General features: G+C 40.0%; 1 protein-coding gene across 1 annotated transcript in view; it reads left to right on the forward strand.

Annotated features, from left to right (window-relative positions):
* Positions 1–22536, forward strand: part of TJP2 (tight junction protein 2) — a 55890-nt gene that overhangs the window by 2519 nt on the left and 30835 nt on the right. The window contains exons 2-8 of the mRNA XM_006834908.1: positions 1608–1661; positions 5673–5797; positions 6856–6958; positions 9009–9531; positions 16449–16552; positions 18280–18433; positions 22327–22435. Of these exons, the coding sequence (XP_006834971.1) occupies positions 1608–1661; positions 5673–5797; positions 6856–6958; positions 9009–9531; positions 16449–16552; positions 18280–18433; positions 22327–22435 (1172 nt within the window). The remainder of the gene's footprint in view (positions 1–1607; positions 1662–5672; positions 5798–6855; positions 6959–9008; positions 9532–16448; positions 16553–18279; positions 18434–22326; positions 22436–22536) is intronic.

The raw sequence follows: 22536 nt of genomic DNA on the forward strand, positions 1-22536 counted from the left end.
GTTTACGACACATCACAAAACATGCTACATTTTGATAGTTACAGCAGACTACAAAATGGAGGACAATCACACATTACTGGGAACCGTGGGTTAGCCAAATTGACACACATTTGTGTATGTGTTGTGGGGGAGGGAATGACACAATTTAATCCATGACAAGTCTGTACATGTACAGACTTGATCCATGTACAGTTTACTTTTGAGTTTACTTTTTGTGTTGTACAGTTCTATAGGTTTTGACAAATGTAGAATGTCATGTGTCCACCATTACAGTATTGCGCAGAAAAGTTTCACTGCCCTAAAAATACCCCGTGCTCCGGCTGTTCATGTGTCTCCTCCCTCCCCAGACCACCTGGCAACCATTGATCTTTTCACTGTCTCTGTATAGTTTTGCCTTCTCCAGAATGTTATAGTGAGAATCATATATTATATAACTCTTTTTTGGATTGGCTTCTTTCACTTAGCATGCACATTTCAGATGCTCCCATATGGTTTCTTGGCTTGATAGCTCATTTCTTTTTATCAAGATAAAATATCCCATTATATGTATGTACCACAATTGGTTAAATATCTAGTCACCTATTGAAGGGCATCTTGGTTGCTACTAATTTTTGGAAATTAGGAATAAAGCTGGTACCTCCTTTATTATTATTTTTTTAAATTATGAAATGTTTGGGTGCATATAAAGGAATTGCAAATCTAAATCATGAAGCATAATAATAATAAACACATATTCAGCAGCTCAAGTACCCTCATAGACCCTCACCAAGACCCGACACAAAATCCTTTTTGTTCTTCCTGGCTATTCTCCCTCCTCTCCAGGGACTCATCCATCTGGGTTTTTGTGTTTCTCATTCCCCTGCTTTTGTTTATAGATTTATTTATAGGTAATAAGGGGGCTTCGCAAAGTTGGTACATATATATAATGGGTTAATGCGCCAGACTGCAAAGCCATTTGAACTGCGAGGTCGGTAGTTCAAGCTCACCAGCTGTTCCTCGGAAACCCTGTATAGGGTCGCTATGGGTTGGAACCGACTTGTTGGCACTTAACAACAACATTGCCAGTAACAGAAGCCATTGATGTGTGTTTATGTAGGCATTTGAATCATTTGCACCCAGCAGTGATGATGGAGAAATGTCCGAAGGAATCCCATAGGTTACCCATGTGGACACACTGTATGATAAAGCTGAGGATGCCTTTAGACAAACAAATGCAGACAACTTTTATAGGAGATCACCTCTGATGGAAAGGAGAGGGAAATACTAAAAACAAACAAAAAAACCCATTTGAAATTAGATGCTTTTAAAAAGGATATTATGATGGCAATGTTTTGGAGTAGTCATAATGAAAAGGGTCACCACTTAATATTTAATGATTTTTAGGCTTTATTTCTTCCTGTAGAGTTCCTGAATTTTCTGGTATTAGGACTGCCTTCTCATTAAAGGAGAATGTTGGAAAATAGGTAGCTTGATAGTTCTGAAAAGTCTCAAGTCTTTTTAGCTTATAGAAAATGTGAATTGGACATTTTGTGTGGTAGTTCTATGTAGACCCTAAGACTGCGTTGTTGTGGTTTTTAATCATTTTGCTTCTGCTTGCTTTGAAACAGGCCCACGGCATGGAAGAACTGATATGGGAGCAGTACACTGTGACCCTACAGAAGGTGAGAGCTGCACATTTGGTGTGAAACGCAGTTGTGTTCTCGATTTGCCATGCAATATTTATGCTTCCTCAGGTGGATAATACACACCAGGTAGTAGTAGTTGTTGTTGTTGTTATGTGCTGTGGAGTCAGTTCCGACTTACAGCAACCCTATACAGGGTTTCTGAGGCTGTAAATCTTTACGGGAGCAGAAAGCCTCATCTTTCTCCCACGGAACAACCAGTAGTTTTGAACTGCTAACCATGAGATTAGCAGCCCAATTCATAACCACTACACTACTAGATTATGTATGTGTGTATATATATGTGTGTGTATGCATATATGTATATATGTGTATGTATATATATGTATATATGTGTGTGTATATATATGTGTGTGTATGTATATATGTGTATATGTATATATATATGTATGTGTGTGTGTGTGTGTGTATATATATATATGTATATCCTGGTGTGGTGCTGTGGGCTAAAGCATCAGACTGCAAAGTTGTTTGAACTGCAAGGTCGGTGGTTCAAGCTCACCAGCTACTCCTTGGAAACCCTATACAGGGTCGCTATGGGTCAGAATTGACTCGACGGCACTTAACAACAGGAACATGTATGTGTGTATGTATGTATGTATGTCTGGTGGGGGGTTAATGCATTAGACTGCAAAGTCAGTTTGAACTGCAAGGTTGGTGGTTCAAGCTCACCAGCCGCCTCTTCGAAATCCTATACAGGGTAAGGTCACTATGAGTACGAACCGACTCGATTACACTTAACAACAACTTATACAAAATCCTATACAAAATCCCTGTGTAGGGTTTCTGAGGCTATAAATCTTCACGCTCATTCAATAGCGCCATCAGCGCTCCCATATACATACACACCCATACATAAATGTATACACACACATATATAACAGAGAGGTTTGTATCAATGAAATGGCTCACACAGTAGAGATGGGCAAGTTCGAAGTTCACGGGTCAGATGTCAGATTGAAGGCTTCTCCTCACTCAAGTAGCTGCAGGAGCTGACGAAGCCAGGGTTGGCAGGTTGGACAGTAGGCTTCTGGCTACAGAGGAGAATATATGCAAGGTCTGCATTTATAAATGCAAGGCAGCTGCTGATAACTCCCAAATCGGCAGGCTCAGGCTACTGGCTCAAGTCCAAAGAACTAGAGGTCAGATGACAAGCCAGATGCTGAATCCAGACCCAGCAGAAAACCAAGCACATTTTGCCTGAGTGTCCAATATATTGGAAGCAGGAGGCCACACCCCTGAGGAAACATCCTTTCAATTGACTGCTCATAATAGATCACATCATGGGGGATGATTACGTTTTAATTGCGAAACCATGAGAATCATGGCCCAGTCAAGTGACACAAAACCTCAACTATCAATCACACTCTGAGCTCTGAGTCCAAGTTACAAATTTTAAAGAAACATTGTCTTTCTAAGGAATCCTGGGTTTTACGAGTTGGGCTACTCAATGCAAGGTTGGTGGTTCAAAACCACCAGCTGCTCTGGGGGAAGAAAGATGAGTCTGTCAGCTCCTGTGAAGATTTGTGGTCTTGGAAACCTTATGGTGCAGTTCTCTTTTGTCCTATAGGGGTCACTGTGGGTCAGAATCAACTTGATGGCAGTGGAGTTTTAGCTGCCTTCCTGACTCCCCATCAACATGGCATTTGTTCCTTGAGTTGTGGATTCCCAACTGGACAAATGCAACAGATTTTGAGTCCTGATGTAGAAGATGGGAGTCTCTGGGTGATCCAATTGGTAACGTGCTCAACTGGTAACTGAAAGGTTGGTGGTTTGAGTCCACCGAAAGGTTGAAAAACTAGCCATTGAAAACCCTGTGTTGTACGGTTCTGCTCTGACACACATGGGGTGCCGTGAGTTGAAGTTGGCACAACAGTGGTAGCAGATAGAGAGGGTGGAGATGTCTTTTCATATAACCAGGCACCCAGTGATATTACTGTCAAATTCAAAGTCATATGAGTAATGGACAGTAGTCCAACTTCTCTTGAGTATGTAATTGTTATGGTCAACATAATGAAACCCCCATGTGTTCTCTTCATTTATATTCACTGTGTAGACTTTTACACAGTCAAATTCTGATTTGAGATTACATCGTCACATATAGCCATATCATTGCTATGTGAGACGAAGTTGTTTTTAAAAACTGAAACGAATTACAATGATATATTATTTGGGTCCACTGTCATACAGTTCTAGGCCCATTCTGGATATAAATGTGTCTTTTTTTTTCTTCTTCTTCTTCTTCTTGTAGTTAAGTGCTGTTGAGTCAGTTCCAACTCAGAGTGACACTGTATATAGTTTCCAAGGATGAAAATCTTTGTGGGAACAGAAGACCTCACCTCTCTCCTGCAGAGGAGCTGGTGGACTCAGAACATCGACCTTATGGTTCACAGTCCATCTTGTCTTATAGAAGCATATAGAAAAGTGTTAAATGTTTTACTTTTTCATAACCTTTTAAAATTCATCTTATGCTCAGATTTTATCTGACTTTATTTATTTCCTTCCCCGGCTTGGATTTTGTCTTTAAAACCGATTGACTTTTCATCCATTTACTTCTCTCCTCCAAGCCCCTGGCAACTCTCTTAGTTTGAGACAAGGTACAGTGGTTAGTTGATGTACATGTTAAAAATTTTTTAAAAATTTAAAAATTCACCAAAATAAAAATAAATACATTAGCTACTCTTACCTAATCTTGCTTGGAGTTAAAGCCGCACTTTGGAAAACAGTTTGAGTCACAGATTCAGTTGTGGACAGAAATTGTCCAACTTAGACTAACATGTTGTCTGGAGGGACCAGTCAATAGAGAAGAACATAATGTTTGGTAAAGTGGGTAAAGAGAGCCAGTGAAAAAGAAGACTCAACGAGATGGGTTGACACAGTGGCAGCAATGCTGGGCTCGGGCAGAACAGCAGTTGTAAGGATGGCACAAAACTGGGCGGGATTTAGTTCCGTTGTATATAGGGTTGCTATGAGTTGGAACTGACTTGATGACACCTAACAACAATAATAGGCCAGCATGGTGCAAAAAGGTGTCTTTTCTGCTTCAAATTGTACATTCCTATTAAGGAGCTCTGGTAGCATAGTGGTTTTGAATTGGGCTGTGAACCTCAAGGTCAGCAGTTGGAGACTACCAGCTGTTCTGCAGAAGAAAGAGGAGGTTTTCTGCTTCCATAAAGATTTACAGCCTCGGAAACCCTGTACTGGGTTGCTGTGAGTCGGAACTGACTCTACCGCACATAACAACAACAACATTTGGACAGTAGATGCTAGTTCCTGTCCCCTGCCAGCTTCCATTGATAACTACAGTCTAGTCTGTTGAGTTTTCCACCTTTCACAAGGTTATTTCATTTAGATAGGAATTCCTTTATACACCTGTCAGCTCACACTGTGTTTATGCTGTACTTTGTTTCTCAGTAGTTTCTGTGAGCCGCCTCTTTGTGAGACTCTTGTTGTTGGTTTGACTTTTATTAAATGCCTGTAAGAAATATTGAAAGGAGCTCTGGTAGCGTAGTGGTTACGAATCGGGCTGCGAACCTTAAGGTCAGCGGTTCGAAACTACCAGCCGCTCCGCGGGAGAAAGATGAGGCTTTCTACTCCCGTAAGGATTTACACCCTCGGAAACCCTGTACAGGGTCGCTATGGGTCGGAACCGACTCGAAGGCACTTAACAACAACAACAATCTGTGAATGATTTGGAAACTGGGAGAATTTACAATACTGAGTACAAGTTTTCCGACTGCTATCCTGGTAGCGTAGTGGTTACGAATCGGGCTGCGAACCTTAAGGTCAGCGGTTCGAAACTACCAGCCGCTCCGCGGGAGAAAGATGAGGCTTTCTACTCCCGTAAGGATTTACACCCTCGGAAACCCTGTACAGGGTCGCTATGGGTCGGAACCGACTCGAAGCACTTAACAACAACAACAACAAAGAAATATTGAAAGCCTCATACAGGAACATGAAAACATTTTTTCTCCTAACCCCAATGAATAGGATTCCAAAAGAGGATTTGGGATTGCAGTATCTGGAGGCAGAGACAACCCCCACTTTGAGAATGGAGAAACGTCCATCGTCATCTCTGATGTGCTCCCAGGTGGACCTGCCGACGGTCTGCTCCAGTAAGTGACCTTCTCTCCCCAGCCCCCAAAAGCCCCCCTAGATGGTGTGCATGTTACAAAATTTAAAAACAACCCCCTCCCCCCAAAAAAACAACAAAGAAAAAAAAGCATTTTTGTAACATTTTAAAAGTCTTAAAGCAAGAGTTCAGACTATATCAAGCCATGTTTTAACAATCCCTAAACCTTTGGGAACATCTAAACAATAACTTTTGGGGGCCTGGGTGTGGGAATGAAAATTGTCTCCATGTAAAGATGGTTATAAACATGTCTACTGGTTTTAGGAATGTTCTGGACATACAAAACTGGCACGTTTTTCCCTCCTGCCCCAAATGCCTACTTAACACTTTGTATTTGTTTAAAGTTCTATTCTTTAAGAATTTAAGGAGACTCTATCTGTGAATGATTTGGAAACTGGGAGAATTTACGATACTGAGTACAAGTTTTCCGACTGCTATCCTCATGTTCTGAAGAGATCACGCCACTTTCAAAGATGCATGTGTGGCGTCCCTTCAGGATAATTTCTCAGGGCAGACTCTAAAGTGAATTAAATATATTAGTAGACGCCTTGGCTGGGCAGCTCAGGGGTTTAGATTCTGTTGGTATTTAAAATCTCTATTGATTGATTCAAAGCGAGTTTTCTTTTATAAATAGCAATGCAGAGCTTGTAAATAGTTTTGGGGATAAGCTAAAGTAATAGTTATAGTTCTGTAATCTCAAAATCTCTGAGTCAGACTCTAGACCTCTTCCCCTTTTAAAAAGCAATTTGGGGAGGATTTGTAGGCTTTCTGAAGGCTATAGTGGATAAAGAGAGCTTGATGCAGAAGTTCTTTTTTAGTGCCCAGACCTCAGCTCAGCACCCTCAGGACCTCCTGAAGTTTGGGGAGGGCAGTCACCTCCTTCCTTCCAGTGCTTTCCCGTGGGCACTGTTAAATGGGCCCCTGAATTCTATCCTTTTAGGTATTTTGGATCAATATGTTACTTCAGTTTGTTCCTTAACAAATGATTTTAAAAGACTAGATGAGTGTTTTCCATGACCCATTTTTATTTTTTGTTTGCAGAGAAAATGACAGGGTTGTCATGGTCAACAACACCCCCATGGAGAACGTGCTCCATTCCTTTGCTGTTCAGCAGCTGAAAAAGAGTGGCAAGATTGCTACTATGGTAAGTACCAGGTTGCTTCCAGTTTACCACAATAGCATTTTCTTTTTATGTCCAGAAGAAAATGACCTCTTACTTTTAAGTATTTGACAGAATTACACAATCTAGGGGCCATTTCTTATATCCTCAGTACTTTTGGAAATTGGTGTTACAGATGATACAAAGATATAAATCCATTATTCCGCTGTCTTTTCAACAGAAGCCTTGGTAGCACAGAGGTTAAGAACTCTTCAATATTAACAAGAAGGTCAGTGGTTCCCACTAGCAGTTTTGTGGAGAAAAGATATGGCAACTGGCTTATGTGAAGATGACAGACACCCTCTGGGGCAGTTCTCTTCTGTCTTGTTGGGTTAGACTATGAATTAGAATTAACATGATGGCAATACATTTGGTTTGGGTTTGGCCTTTTCAACTGGTCCTTCTCCTAACTTCCTGAGACCAGTAATTCTCTCATCTGAGTTACTCTGCTTTAGAAAACAGGTTAGGTCATTATTCCCTAAGAGCATTAAATAGATAACACAGGACTAATTTAGGGGGAAAAACTAGTAAAACATTTTAATTTAGCAAAAAATATAGTAGTTAAAGTTTTTAAAGGCCCGACCAAGATCTGTTCTGTTCCCTGGAGTTTCTTAGAAGACTGTGGTAGTCCATGGCATTAATTCATTCACTCACTGATTCACTCAGCAAACATTGATTGAAGATCAACTATGAGCCAGTAGCCACTGGGCCCTGGAGCCAATATGTGTGTGATATAAAGTGGATACTTCTGGGGAACAGGTGGACACACAAAATGAGGACTTTAGGGTGTACTGGGAATGTGATTTGTAATTTCTTTTCAATTTTTTATTACAACAAATTTTTTTAAAAAGGATGGAAAGCTTAGTTACCTATCTTCTACACTGTTCACATCTTGTCCAGTTGACTTGATCTCTCTCTCTCTGTGTACATAAGCACTCATGCATTTTTGATGACCTATTTGAAGGAGAGCTGCAGATATCATGACAATTCAACCCGGCATATTTCAGCATTATTGTTGTTGTTAAGTGCTGTCGAGTTGGTTCCAACGTACAGTGCCCCTGTTTAGGATTTCTAAGGAGTGGCTGGTTACTTGAACGGCCAACCTTGCAGCTCAAACCAACCTAGTGGTCCAGTGCTTACTTTTGGTGCCACACCAACATGCATCTCCTAAAATAAGGGTTTTCTCCTACATGACTTTAACAATATGATTATATCTAAAAACATTTACAGTAACTCCACAATAGCATGTAATTCAGTCCATATCCTACAACGTCTTTGGTAGACTTTTCTTCTCAATCCAGGATCCAATTCAGGTTCAATTTGGTTATTATGTTCAAATGTGGTTTTGTCTGGATTTAGTGCTTTTTAATCTGGAAGGATCCTTCCTTTATCTTATCCAAGCCCCTCCTTTTTCCTATTATTTATTTTTGTTGTTGGTAGGCATTCTTCACTTTGTTGTTGTTAAGTGCCATGGAGTAGGTTTTGATTCTGTATAGGGTTTCTAGGGAGTAACTGGTGTGTTTGAAACATTGACCAGGACTCCATGCTAGTTAAATTAAACTGTTGTATGGTTTTAAGACTGCTTTAGGGAATATATTTGTTTTAAGATATAAAGTTTATCTCAGGGCGCTAGTTTCAGTGGTTCATCCAACCTCCATGACTCTATCCTTTTAAAATGACATAGGCTTCTCGAAGAGCCTAGCCAATAGTATATGGAATGTGTCTCACGTTTGGATTTCCACTTATTTTCTATAACTGAATGATGGGCCCTTTGAGAGTTGGAGGTGCAGTACTGTTAGCATAGTGTGAGGTATTATCCTTGGAGCTTTGCCCTCATTGTCGGACTTTGTTCTCAGCCCTATGAGGTGTGGACTTCATTATCCCTGTTTTCCAGGTGAGACTGAGGCTCAGTGAGGGAGTAGTGAGTTGGCAAGCAGACACTGTTTTACTGAAGCTACACCCAGGCCTCCTAACCACCACAGTCTGTACTGTGTTGTGATGTCCTGCATCTTTATTGTGTTTGTTTTGGTAACAGGTGGTGAAGAGGCCCCGGAAGGTCCAGCTGGCCCCGCTGAGGAGCAGCCCTCCCATGGATCACAACGACAGGGCTTTTGAGGTGATGGACGAGTTTGACGGCAGAAGCATCCGCAGCGGGTACAGTGAGCGGAGCTGGCGTGAGCGAAGCGGCAGCTGGGATGACAGTCCTAATAGGGGGCGCCCTCACGACCGCGCACCTAGCCGGGAGCAGCTCCACAGCAGGGACCGGAGCCGGGGCCGCAGTCTGGAGCGAGGTCTGGACCACGACAGCGGGCGATCCCGGGACCGCAGCCGTGGACGGAGCATCGACTACGAAGGGCCCTATGAGGGGAACTACGACCGGCCCTACAGCCCAGCTGTGGAGCACAGCCGCAGAGCCCAGACCGATGCCCGCTATGAAGGGTACCGGAGCCGCAGCCGGGAGCATCTCAACTCTCGCAGCCCCAGCCCGGAGCAGAGGGCACGGCCAGACTCAGATCGGCCCATTGGGGTCCTTCTGACAAAAAGCAAAGCCAGTGAAGGTATGTTTGATGAAAGGTGGTGGTTGTGGACGCGTGTGTGTGCAAAGCACTATTGTAATGATAGCAGCCAACTCTTGCATGTTGTTGTTAAGTGAAGTCAAGTGAGTTCCAATTCATAGCAGCTCTATAAAGGGTTTCCGAAGAGCGACTGGTGGGTTTGAACCACCAACCTTGCAGTTCAAACCGAGTGCTTATCCTATAGCACCACACATTTACATGTCAAGCACTAACCTAAATGCATGAACTCACTTAATCCGTATAGCTACCTTATGAGGAAGTTACTCTTGCATCTTTATTCTACAGACAAGGAAACTGAGGCATAGAAATGAATCACTGACTTACACAAAGCATGTGTACTAGAGGCAGAGCCCGGATCCAGACATTTGGTTTTAAACTACTAAAAACAGTGATTTTTTTTCAAAGCAATATCACAAAGTATCAACACTTACCAGAAAGGCAAGTTCCGGAGCCCACCCAGATGTCTGAATCAGAAACCCTGGGATAGACCCCAGCCAGTCTGCCTGCCAAGCAAGAAACCCTTCTCGTCATCTGGGTACTTTTCAAGTTGGAGAAACCACTTATAAAGAAAAACATTGCAGCTAATTTTTTAAAAACGGAAGTAAAATTCATATTACATACAATTAAACATGTTTTAAGTGTATCATTTCATGGTAGTTAGTGTATTTACAATGTAGTACAGCCACCACCTCTCTCATTTCAAAACTTTTTCATCCCAGAAGAACACTTCAGTATTCCACCCACCCCGCTGCGCACCTCTTACTAGCCACTAATCTGTGCTCTTGTCTCTCTGTAAGATTTTCCCATTCTGGGTATTTCATATAAATGGAATCATATAGTATATGGCCTTTTTCTGTCTGACTTCTTTCACTTAGCATAATGTTTTCGATGTTCATCCAAGTTTTAGTGTCTCTCAGAATGTAATTAACTCCTTTTCATGGTTGAATAATGTTCATGGCTGTAATAATATTCGATCTAATTAAAAAAATTTTTTTTATAATTGTCATTTTGGTGAAAGTGTTCACAGCAAAATAGGTTCCCATTCAACAATTTCTTTACTTATTGTTCAGTGGCATTGGTTGCATTTTTCATATTGTGTCAACATTCTCATTATTTCTGTTTTAGAGTGACTGGTGACCATTTGGTCTCATGTAGATTTTTTTAATTTTTAATTTTAAGGAGTAATAATCTACTGTTTGAGAGAACTAGCTATTTAGCTAAAAGGTGACTTCAGAGGCTAGTTCTGTTCAAGATTTCAAGAGTATCTCAAGGCAGTAGTTTTGGGGAGTCCTCCAGTGTGAATTGGTCTTGTAAGTCTAGATTATTTTGAGAATTTGAAGTTCTGTTCTATATCTGCCTTCCTTTTGACCAGGATCTGTCTACTGTGGCTCCGATCAGAATGACTGGTAGTGGAGCTGGTCACCATCTGTTCTGGTCTCATAGAAGAGGAGGCTGTGGTCCATAGAGACAAATTAGTCCTGTAGACTGGCTCCTTCTCTGAATCTTGGGTTTGCTTCTTTTTCTTTTGCTCCAGACAAGTAGAGACCAATGGTTGTATCTTAGATAATTGCTTGCAGACTTTTCAAACATCAGATGTTACTCACAAACTAGAATGTAAAACATAAAGCTATGTAATCGTGACTGAGTTTCTGCTCTATGCTAAGGACTCTACTGAACAAAATGCTTTCGTCCTTAATCTTTCTGTACAAGAATCCTGTGAAAATAGGAGCCTTCTTTCCTGTGCTGTAGATCAGAAATACCAAAATACAGTGAGGTTTTAGGTATGCCCGTGGCTGAGGTCGGCTCTGGCCCAGTGTGCCCTTCTTACATTGCATTCTTGGAGCACTTGTACACACTTAACCACATCAAAGATTCACTAGCCCCATGTGGTATTTACAGAAACTAGTAATCCCACAGTTTACAGGTGACGGTTCTAAAGCAGAGAGAAAGTGACTTCTCTAAACTTTGAAGCTTTAAATAAGTGGTAGAGAGCTAGAACTCAAATTCCATCTCCTGGACTCTGATAGAAAACAAGGATTTTGAGCCCAGTGTAGAGATATCCTTAGCATCAAGTTGTTTTTTTTTTAACTTTCTGTTGTAATTGAGTGAAGATTTACAGAGCAGATCAACAGTCCCACATTCAACAAATCGTAGACTTCATGTCATTAAAATGACTGTAATCTCTTCCATGTGCCATCATTAACAGTATTTACCTCTAGTCACTTTAGTTCTTGCACTCCTAGCATCAATTCTTGTCTTCTTACTTTAAAAGTTCCGTGATGTAACATACCTTTTGTCTCCTTTGGTTCTCTAATCGTTCTCTTTCTATGCAGCAGAATAAAATGAAGAGCAGCTGATAATGCAAAGTGACAGAGTTCTTACCTTTTAGGCTTGGAATTTGTATCTTACTTCGTCTATCAGATGAGAGGGCTTGGTTTGTTTTATTTAAAGGAGCTTGAAGAAGACTTGAGTTATATAACTAGATGTCTGTTGAAATAGTAGAAAAATAATGCAGGGATGTGGTATACATGAAGTTCAGTCTCAGAAAATCAGGGTGAAAGTTAAGATTGTATTTTCTTTGAGGAGTATTCATCCTAGGAGGTTTAAGGATTTCAATAAATGATTATATCCATTTATAGTTACATACAAGTAAAAAAGTATGATTCCAGTTAATACATGCATGCATACATGCATGTATTAAAATGTCTCTGCAACCAGTGGGTGGCTGTAAACAAGTTCTCTCAGTAATATACTTGTTATAGTCTCAATAGAGTGCCTTCAGACAAAAGAGGACTTTTTGTGCCACGGAAAAACCACAATTTTGCGGTCAAAACTGATGTCAAATTTTTAACAAAACTCAAGTGGACATCTTCCTGAATCATTGGAGCTTTGCAACTGGTTTACAGGAATGTTGTCCCATATAAAACAACCGCTTTTAGATGGATCAAGCACTTTAAGGAAGATGGGAAGTCCTCAAAGATAAACCAAGAGAAGGTAGACGTCAGCCTCATGGAATGAAGAAACTATGACTGATGGCCAGAAACTGGCAGAAGACCATAGTATTACTACTGATGAGACAGCTACTAAAGTTGGGATCTTATATGGTTCAGTATTTTCAATCTTAAGTGAATATCTTAGACTCAGCTAGCTTGGTAAAATGGAGGGTCAGTGAAAAAGAGGAAGACCCCCCCCAACAAGATGGATTGGCACAGTGGCGGCAGCAGTGGGCTCACACGTGTCAACAATTGTGAAGATGCCACAAGACTGAACAGTGTTTTATTCTGTTGTGCGGAGGGTTGTTATGAGTTGGAACCAAGTTGAAAGCACATAACAACAATAACAATTCTAGGCCATGAGGCTGCTGGAGTAATAGGGGTTGTCACTCATAAAAGTGATGTGGTTTTACTCTTATTCATCTTCCTAAATTAGGATAGGGAAAAACTCAAACACTTTTGATCATTGTGGAAGGATCTGGTGCTGACAAACTTACTGTAAGCCATTTGAAACTTAAAAAAAAAAAAAACAAAACTATTTCATGTTGTGTTACATGCCATAGAGTCTGTTTCAACTCACAGTGACCCCACACGACAGAGTAGAACTGCCCCATAGAACCTTATAGTTTGTAATCCTTACAGATCACCAAGTCTTTCTCCCATGGAGTTAATGAATGGGTTCAAACACCCAACCTTTGGATTAACCATTTTACCACTAGGACTCCTTTTTTTTTTTCATCATTCTGGGCCTTCCTCTTTTTTTTTTAAATTATGAATTGAGTGAAGGTTTACAGAGCAGATCATTCATTTTACATTCAACAAATCAAGCACTTGGTTGCATCACAATGATTGCAATCCCCTCCATGCAACAATACTTGCACTAGGACTCCTTTGATCTACTTTTTAACTATCCTAAATTATAGACAGTTATTTTCTTTCATAAGATTTTCAGTCAGAATAATAATTTAAAAATTTTTTTGAATTTGCCAGTTTTAAAGCCTGCTAAGTTGGTACTCCTCAGAAACCCTATACAGGGTTGCTATGGGTCGGAACCAACTCAACAGCACTCCACACAACAACAACAACAACAAGTTGGTAGAGTAGTGGTTTTGAGTTGGCTGTAAACCTCAAGGTCAACAGTTAGAATCTACTTGCCTCTCCGTGAGAGAAAGATGAAGTTTTCTGCTCCTGTAAAGATTTGCAGTATTGGAAAACCCTACATGGGGTCACTATGAGTCAGAGCCAACTCCACGGCACACAACCATCACCACCACCAAGTTGGGGGAGCTGTCTAAAATAACCCAAACTCAACCTTAAAATGTCTATATTACAGGTTTAATAAGGAAAATTTGGATCGTCTGAACAGCATTTAAAATACACTTACGTATGTGTTCCTAGGAAATAACAGTGGTTTTTTTTGTTTGTTTTCCTTTTGTGATAGCAATTCAAAGTTTATAAAGCTCCATACTTTCCTAGTTTTAATGTTGATTGCTTTGCCTGATTGATTTACCCTTTTCTTGACAATGAATTTTTTGACATGCCAAACCCCCCACATAAGCTAAGTTATTACAAAGAACATGCTTTACGCAGTGCCCTCCCGCAGATGACTTCATTACAATTCTGCTTCAGCAGGATGGGTCTGTGCCTATTGAGTTGTGCTGAATTATTTCTTGGCCAACATTTCATTTTGAAAATGGTAATTTTATAGCAAATACCCATATAACTTTCACCTAATTTTATCAGTTGTTAACATTGCTTTAGTTCTCCTTCCCTATCCCCGCCGCCTTTTTTCCTTCTTTTCCTTTCCATTTATGCACACATATAAACATTCACTGTAAGAGAGGCACTGGACTAGTTGTCGGTTCAAATCCATCAGTCGCTTCTTGGAAATTATATACAGGATCATTATGAGTCAGAACCGACTTGATAATACTTAATAACAACAACAGTATACACACACACACACACACACACACACGTAATTTTAATGCTTTTTCTGAATCACTTGAAAGTAAGTTGTAGGTGTCTCCCAAATATCAGATCGTATGCCTACATATCTGTAGTGTCACTTCAGCGCTTCAGAAAATCAACATTAAAATCCCTTTAATATTGGAGAACTGGTGCGGTAATGTAGGATAAGCAGTAGACTCCAAGTTCAGTTTGAACTGCAAACTCACCAGCCATTCCTCAGAAACCCTATACAGGGTTACTATGAGTCAGAACCAACTCAATGGCACTTAACAACAATATCCCTTTACATAGTACAGTCTTGGTGTGGCACTGTAGGTTAAGCAGTGGACTGCTAACCACAAGGTCAGTGGTTCAGACCCACTAGCTGCTTATCAGAAACCCTATGTAGAGTCTCTGTGAGTCAGAATTGACTTCACGGCACTCAAACAACAACAACAACAGCAACAACAACAGCCCATCTTTTGGTTCCTGAGGCACAGATGGGTGAGTGCTTAACCATTAACTGAAAACCTAGCGTTTTGAACCCAACCAGAGGCACCTCAGAAGCCAGGCTAAGTGATCTGCTTCCAAAGCTATGTGGAGCAGTTCTACGCTGCGTACGAGGGATGCTAGGAGTTCGAATCCACTTAATGTCAACAAGAGTAACCACAGTCACTTTTGAAATTCTCACCAGAGCCCCTGCTTTGGGTCAAAGATCCTATGAAGGCTCATGCCTTATAGGATTTGGATTTCCTTGTTTTAATTTTACTGTGGTAAAAAATGTGCTGTTTGCCATGGTTTTTAAGTGTATAATGCAGTGACGTTAATTCACATGTTGTTCAGCCATTACCAGTTACCCATTTCCTAAAGATTTTCATCATCACAAACAGAAACTTGGAGTTCCTTTAGCCATATTTCCCACTCCTCCTTTCTCAAAGTCCCTGACAAACAGTGATCAACTTTGGCCTCTCTGCATTTTTTGATATAAGTGGGTTTATACAATATTTGTCCTTTTATATCTGGCTTATTTATTTCCTTAGCCAATATTTTCAAGGTTCATCAGGTGCCATCAAGTCAGAATCGACTCATAGCGACCCCATGCACAGCAGAACGAAACAATGTCCGATCCTGGGCCAACCTCACTACCGCCACCACACTCAGTGCCATCAATGATGCCACCTGGCCGATCCATCTCGTTGGGGGTCTTCCTCTTTTTCTCTGACCCTCCATCTTACCCAGCATGACATCCTTTTCCAGCAACTGTTCCCTCCTTACAATATGTCCAAAGTATGAGAGACGAAGCTTAGCCATCCTGGCCTCCAAGGAGCATTCTGGCAGCACTTCTTCCAAAACATTTTCAAGGTTGATCCATGCCATAGGACATATGAAAGGAACTTCCAAAGTTTGTAGGAAAATTCCATTACCTTTGAATTCCTTTTTCCCATGAACTTTTTGAAGCTCCCCCACCCCCCTTCATTTCCTGTTGTGTTTGGTCTCTATGTCTCTTAATCTAGACAATGCCTCTGCTTCTTTTTGGTGTTCATGACATTGAGTTTTTTGTTTTGTTTTGTTAGAAATTGACTGAAACTTATTGGATATGCAATTTGCAAATTAGAATAACATTTCCACTGTTGTTGTTAGAATCAAGTCAATTCCAACTCATAGCGACCTTATATAGGGTTTCCAAAGAGTGGCTGGTGAGCTCGAACCACCAACCTTGCAATTCAAACTGACCTTGCAGAATCAGTGCCATACCAGGACTCCACATTTCCCCTAGAGTCAAAAATTGTTCTTCATGATATTGATTTAAAAGATTCATGGCAAGTAGTCTTGTAGAATATCCCACATATAAAATTGATTTATCTTAAGTATTGTAAAATAATATTAAGAACCGGACTAAATTTTCTGACTAAGTCTGTGGTATGTATGTAATTTATGTGTTTGTGTGTCTTCTAGAGTATGGTCTCCGGCTTGGGAGTCAGATCTTCATAAAGGAAATGACCAGAACGGGTCTAGCCACTAAAGATGGCCACCTTCATGAAGGGGACATCATCCTCAAGGTAAGCAGATGAAAGTGGAGAGCAGTCACATTCATTCTTGTCTTCATGGTATGGGTTTTCACATCCAAGTGCCAACACAGTGAAGCACTGTTGGGACCGCACTCTATTGGGTCACAGGACTAAAAGAGTAACATCATTAACTGATATTTTTGGGTGTGATAAGTACACATATGCACATATATGATGGTAAGTCAAGTATTGATTGCTTTTAGGGTTTCAGTACATGCCTGGGTTTAATCCAAACAAAACATGTTTAAACATATGTCTCTGAATGGTAGATGGCTGTAGACAAGTTCTCTCTGTAATACGCTTGTCTTAGTCTTGGTGGTGGTGTGCCATCGAGTTGGTACCAACTCACAGAGACCCTGTAGGTCCATCAAAACTGGATTCGAAGGGGATCTGCTGGGCCAGTTAATTTCAAGGCAGAGTGGTCAGCTCAGAAGGTTATGGTGGCTGTTTTGGGATCCCAAAGTGGTAATCTTGGTAGATTTTCTCTAGAACACAGGCTGAACATGGGGGCTTATTAGGAAGAAGTTTTAAAGAAAATTGAAAGCTGCATTGGCGAGACGAAGATCAGAAAAGTTGCACTGAGGAATTTGTTGGCATTGTGAGAGAACACCTGCTTCAAAGGCAGCAAGGGCTGTCTTATGAGAATTTCATTGGGAAACCTAAGCTTAGCTACCCTACAGCTCTGATTATGCTTATCCAGACTTATATTCCCCAAACTCAAAGAACATTTAAAAGGAACACAGTTAGAGTCCTTCAAGGATGCCCAAACTGCCGATGTAATGCAGTGTCAATGAAAGAGTACAAAATTCTTTAAGGAAAGTTCAGAGACATGGATTTCTGCTTTCAGAAATGTATAGGCCTTGACTGAGGATATGTTGAGTAACAACAGCTTCACATTTTGATCTTTTTGTTAAATAAAGGTTTCTATGATTTTGTAGCAGTACTTTTTGACTTACTCTCATGTGTGTATGTGTGTGTGTGTTTAAAACAAAATATTTGCTGAATCAGCCAGTTTTACATGCACAATTCAGTGATGTTATGTTCACATGAGATGATTTATATCGTTGAACAAAAAACAGATTTTGAGATTTGTAGTAGTTTACTGTCAAGGTTTTTTTGTAAACCTGAACTACTGCTTTCTTCTCTCTGTTTTTTTAAATGTAAGCTCCTAGAATAAGAAAAGTTAATAAGTAGAGTTGGTAGCATTATTGATGCTGACTATTTAATAGTTTTTATAAATCTCGTTGGCCAGGAAATACATTCCAATAGTAAAGCAAACCATCTTCTCAAGCTTGGAAGTTAAATAAATTAGCAGAGTAATTTAAGTACACTGTAGCTCTTTCATCTGGATCACAGATCCAGATATGCTGGATTGTATTTAATTTAAAGGATACTTAATTTTTAATCAGGCATTCCAAACAAGTCCATGTCTGTTAGAATATTTGAGTAGAGCCCTTACATTTCTAGCATGGCAACTAGGAATTTTCTGCTTTGTTGAATGATTAAATTGTATGTACTTTTGGGAAGCAGTCTGTCTAGTTCATTCCACCTTAACGTGACTTGAGTAGAACTACTCAATAGAAAAGATCCATCCATTCTTTCTCCCTCAGAACTGCTGGTTGGCTTCAACCACCAACCTTTCAGTGAAAGCTGAGTGCTTAACCTTTGTACTATCAGCGTTCCTTGCATGTAACATTACTATTTTTTCATAAACACAGATCAATGGAACTGTCACTGAGAACATGTCTTTAACGGATGCTCGAAAACTGATAGAAAAGTCCAGAGGAAAACTCCAGCTGGTGGTACTGAGAGACAGCAAGCAGACCCTTATCAACATCCCATCATTAAACGACAGTGATTCAGAGATAGAAGGTAATGAGGATGTTGTGAGCTTAGCCAGAAAGGTTGTTACGTTCTGTTTTCTCGTAGCCATTTAACTGGAAATTTAGTTTCCAACAAAATCCTCCATTGAATTTAGTGTGATTTATTTTGCTGTTGTGGAGAATATACACATCAAACTTACACAATTCAACTGTTCATGTACTATTGGTTACATTGTTCAGTACACAACCATTGTCACCCTCCTTTATTGAGTTGATCCTTCTTCATTATTGTTACTGAACTCACTGCCCCCTAAGGTTCCTGTCTCATCATTCAAGCTGCTGTTTTCACTTTGATCCCATATGGATAGTTCTTAAAAAGGCAGAATGCTTAAGGCAGACCTTCTTACTAGTTAAGCTAAACTGTTATTTGGTTTTAAGAAGGCTTCAGAGGATGTTTTTGTTTAAGGTTTAAAGATTATCTTGGGTCAATAGTTTGAAGGTTACCTAACTTTCATGGCTCTGGAGAGCTGTAGTCCATGAGGATTTGAAATTCTGTCCTGCGTTTGCCTCTTTTGATCAAGATTCTCCTATTATTGTTGTTGTTGTTGTTAGGTGCCATCGAGTCCTTACCAGACATGATATCCTTCTCCAGCAACTGGTCCCTCCTGACAATATGTCCGAAGTATGAGAGACAAAGTCTGGCCATCCTGGCCTCCAAGGAGCATTCTGGCTGCACTTCTTCCAACACAGATCTGTTGGTTCTTTTGGCAGTCCATGGTACTTTCAATATTCTCCTCCAACACCATAACTCAAAAGCATCAATTGTTCGTTCTTATAGGAGTAAGACTCATATATGCTGGGTTGACGAGGGGTTTTCAGAAAGTGCATGGAAAAATTCTATTGTTTTTTAATTCCATTTCTCCATGAACTTTTTGAGGCCCACTCATATTATTGGTTGGCCGTTGTTTCCTTTTAGCACTTTAAGTAGATCTTAACATTGCCTTCTGGCTTCCAGTGTTTCTGAGGAGAAAACAGCAAGCACTTAACTTTATTGGGGATCTTTTATATGTGACTGTTTGCTTCTGTCTCTCTCCCTTGCTGCTTTCAGGATTCTCTCTTAATCTTGACTTTTTGAGATCCTAACTATGATGTGTTTTGTGTAGATCTCTTTGGGTTTATGCTGCTTGGGGTGTTTTCAGCTTCTTGGATTTGTAGATTCATGTCCTTCATTAGATTGGGGAGATTTTTTTGTCTGAATTTCTTCTAGTATTTCTTCTGTCTCTTTCTCATCTCCTTCTGGAATTTTCATAACACTTATATTAGGTTTCTTGTTATCCCATAATTCCATTGAACTGTGCTCAGCCTTTTGAACCTCTGTTCTTGTTGCTCTTCAGTGTCTGTGATTTTAATTGGTGTCTTGGTGTGGTGCTGTGGGTTAATGCACTGGACTGCAAAGTCTGTTTGAACCTTTGACTGCAGAGATCAGTGGTTCCAGCTCACCAGCCACTCCTAGGTATGAGTCAGAACTGACTTGACAACACTTAACAACAATTCTCTAATTTGCTTATCCTTTCTCCTAACTAATTAAATCTATTGTTAAATTCTCCCATTGTGTTTTTTACTTATTTATTTAATATGTTGGAAATTATTTGGACCATTATTTGGTACTTCCTGGGTGCACTTTCACTCTTCTGTCAAGTTCATTTGGCTGGGTTAATCTTGTGAATTTTATTGAAACGTTGGAATTTTCGTAGGTGTTAAAGTTTCTCAGTTTTCCTCAGTATTTGGTGTTTTTGCCTGCTGTGCTTTCTGTAAATAACTCTTAGGCCTGTAGAGCCTTTGACCTTTGCTTACAGTTCCTCTCTCTGTCTGTTAGTTTCTTCTCCTTCCCTGGCTTAATTAGGATTCAGAAGTTCAGGTCTTGGTTTCCAACTTCCTATTCTCCCCGAAACACCTGAGAACACGTTGTGGCCTGCCAGTCCACCAGGGAACACCACCACCCATGTGACCTATTGTGTACTAATCTCTCTCTCTTGCATAGCGATCCTGTATAGGGTTTCCAAGAAACAGCTGGTAGGTTTCAACCGCTGACCTGTGTGTTTATCAGAGTCCAGTGCTTATCCTACAGCACCACCCTAGGACTCATTTTGCCTACTTACATCCCAGCTGGCATTTATGGCCAACTTCCCTCTGTTTTTGGAGGAGGGAAGTGTTGGTACTCCCCAGCAGGACCAGAGAAAGACCTGTTTTGTTAGTTTGAAAACCCCAGTGGCCCCATGGTGGTTGGGAGATCACTCTCCATTTAGGGACCCTTCTGTAGGACTTTGTATGTGTTCAACTGTTACCAGTTGGAGGAGCGGTTGTCACACTCTGAATGAGCCTTTGCTGCTATCAGAGAAAACTCTAACAAGAAAATATCAACTAAGCATTTACCTTTTTAAATATTTAAAATGCAGTGTGTGCTATCAGAAAAAAAAGCTTCGTTTTAAACATTAGTTTAAAAAGATAAGTGCTTAGTTGATATTTTCTTATCGAAGAGTCTTTTGAAATTAGGTTTCTGATGGGAAACTTGTGGTTTCTGATTTAGGTCACTGGAAGCACATGTTTGTATAAGTGATTTAAAGAACTAACCAGATCATTATACATGCATTAATTGCTGATTCTTGTACTTGTGTGGTTTTTTAAAAAGTAGCTTATAGTATTTACAGTAAAAAGAAAATCATTTGGAGAATAGCCACAATAGGTAGATGCTATAAATAAAAGAATTGGTTTTAATGACTGGATGTAGTGCTCTTTACTGCTTATCAATATAAGTTATAGTTTCTCTTTTGAAAAAAGTTATAGTCATTGCTTGAATGTGCACTTTATACAGGACAGAATATTATCCTTGAAAAGAAAAGAAAACAATCGTACATAGGATAGCTAATAGTTGGAATGTTGTTGTTGGTGGTGTTGTGTGCCGTCGAGTCGATTCCAACCCATAGCGACCCTGTATAGGGTTTCCAGGAAGCAGCTGGTGAGCATGAACCATTGACCTTGCAGTTCAAACGACTTTGCAGTCTGACGCATTAGCCCACAGAGCCACACCAGGACTCCAATAGTTGGAATAGACAACCATTAAGAAATTGATTCCAGTTTATGGCAACCCTGTATAGGGTGTCAGAGACTGTAAATCTCTAGAAGAGGAGCCAGCCTAATCTTTCTCGTGTGGAGTTGGATGGTGGGTGTGAACCACCAACTTTGCATTTAGTAGCCTAGTGCCTAACCCACATTACCACCAGTATTCCTTTGTAAAAATACGGAGTCATGATCATTTTCTTCTTATAATATCTAATCTAATAATGCATTTGTGCAGAAATATTGAGAAAATAGTAAGTTACCATTTTAAAACAAGATTTTGTTTCCTTTTAAAAGAATTGCTTTGTAAATCCTGAAGACTTCATTTAATTTCCAGTATATTAAAAGTCTGATCTGCCAGTCACTAAATCTGTGTTTCCTCTGCTATGAGCTAGTTCAGAAAGCAAAAAGAGCTTGAGAACTAATCGTGAAACCTAGGTGATTTTGATTTGCATCATCTGGTAGGTATCTTGATAGACTTGCAGAATCTCGGCCCACACCAGAGCCACTCATTAGAACAGTCTCACCAGGTGCTCTCAATGCATATGAAAGTTTGAGATGCCCTGGTCTGTTTGGTAAGAATAAATATATACATTTATGACTCAGTCATTGCAGTGTGACTCTTCAATAGCAACATTGATAAAAACATAAAATTCATGCCTTTCCCTTAAAACTATCAAACTCTTTCAAGGGAAGAATATTAAACTAACAGAACCTTTACTGTCTGTCTCTCCCATTTTCCTTGTTTTCTTCCCAGAGAACAGTATAATTTCTGTTGAAATTTTATGTAATTTTTTTAAAAAGTGTTCTTATTTTTAAAACCAGATATTTCCGAAATAGAGTCAAACCGATCATTTTCTCCTGATGAGAGAAGACACCAGTATTCTGATTATGATTATCATTCCTCCAATGAAAAGCTGAAGGAAAGACCAAAGTAAGATGGTGTGCATTTTGCATTCCACACTTCATTGTCAGTGTGCATACATACATATTTGGAAATCTTTCACATTATAAGATTCTGACATGATGTTTGCT

This window comes from Chrysochloris asiatica, unplaced genomic scaffold (genome assembly GCF_000296735.1).
Source record: "Chrysochloris asiatica unplaced genomic scaffold, ChrAsi1.0 scaffold00014, whole genome shotgun sequence".
Lineage (NCBI taxonomy): Eukaryota > Metazoa > Chordata > Mammalia > Afrosoricida > Chrysochloridae > Chrysochloris > Chrysochloris asiatica.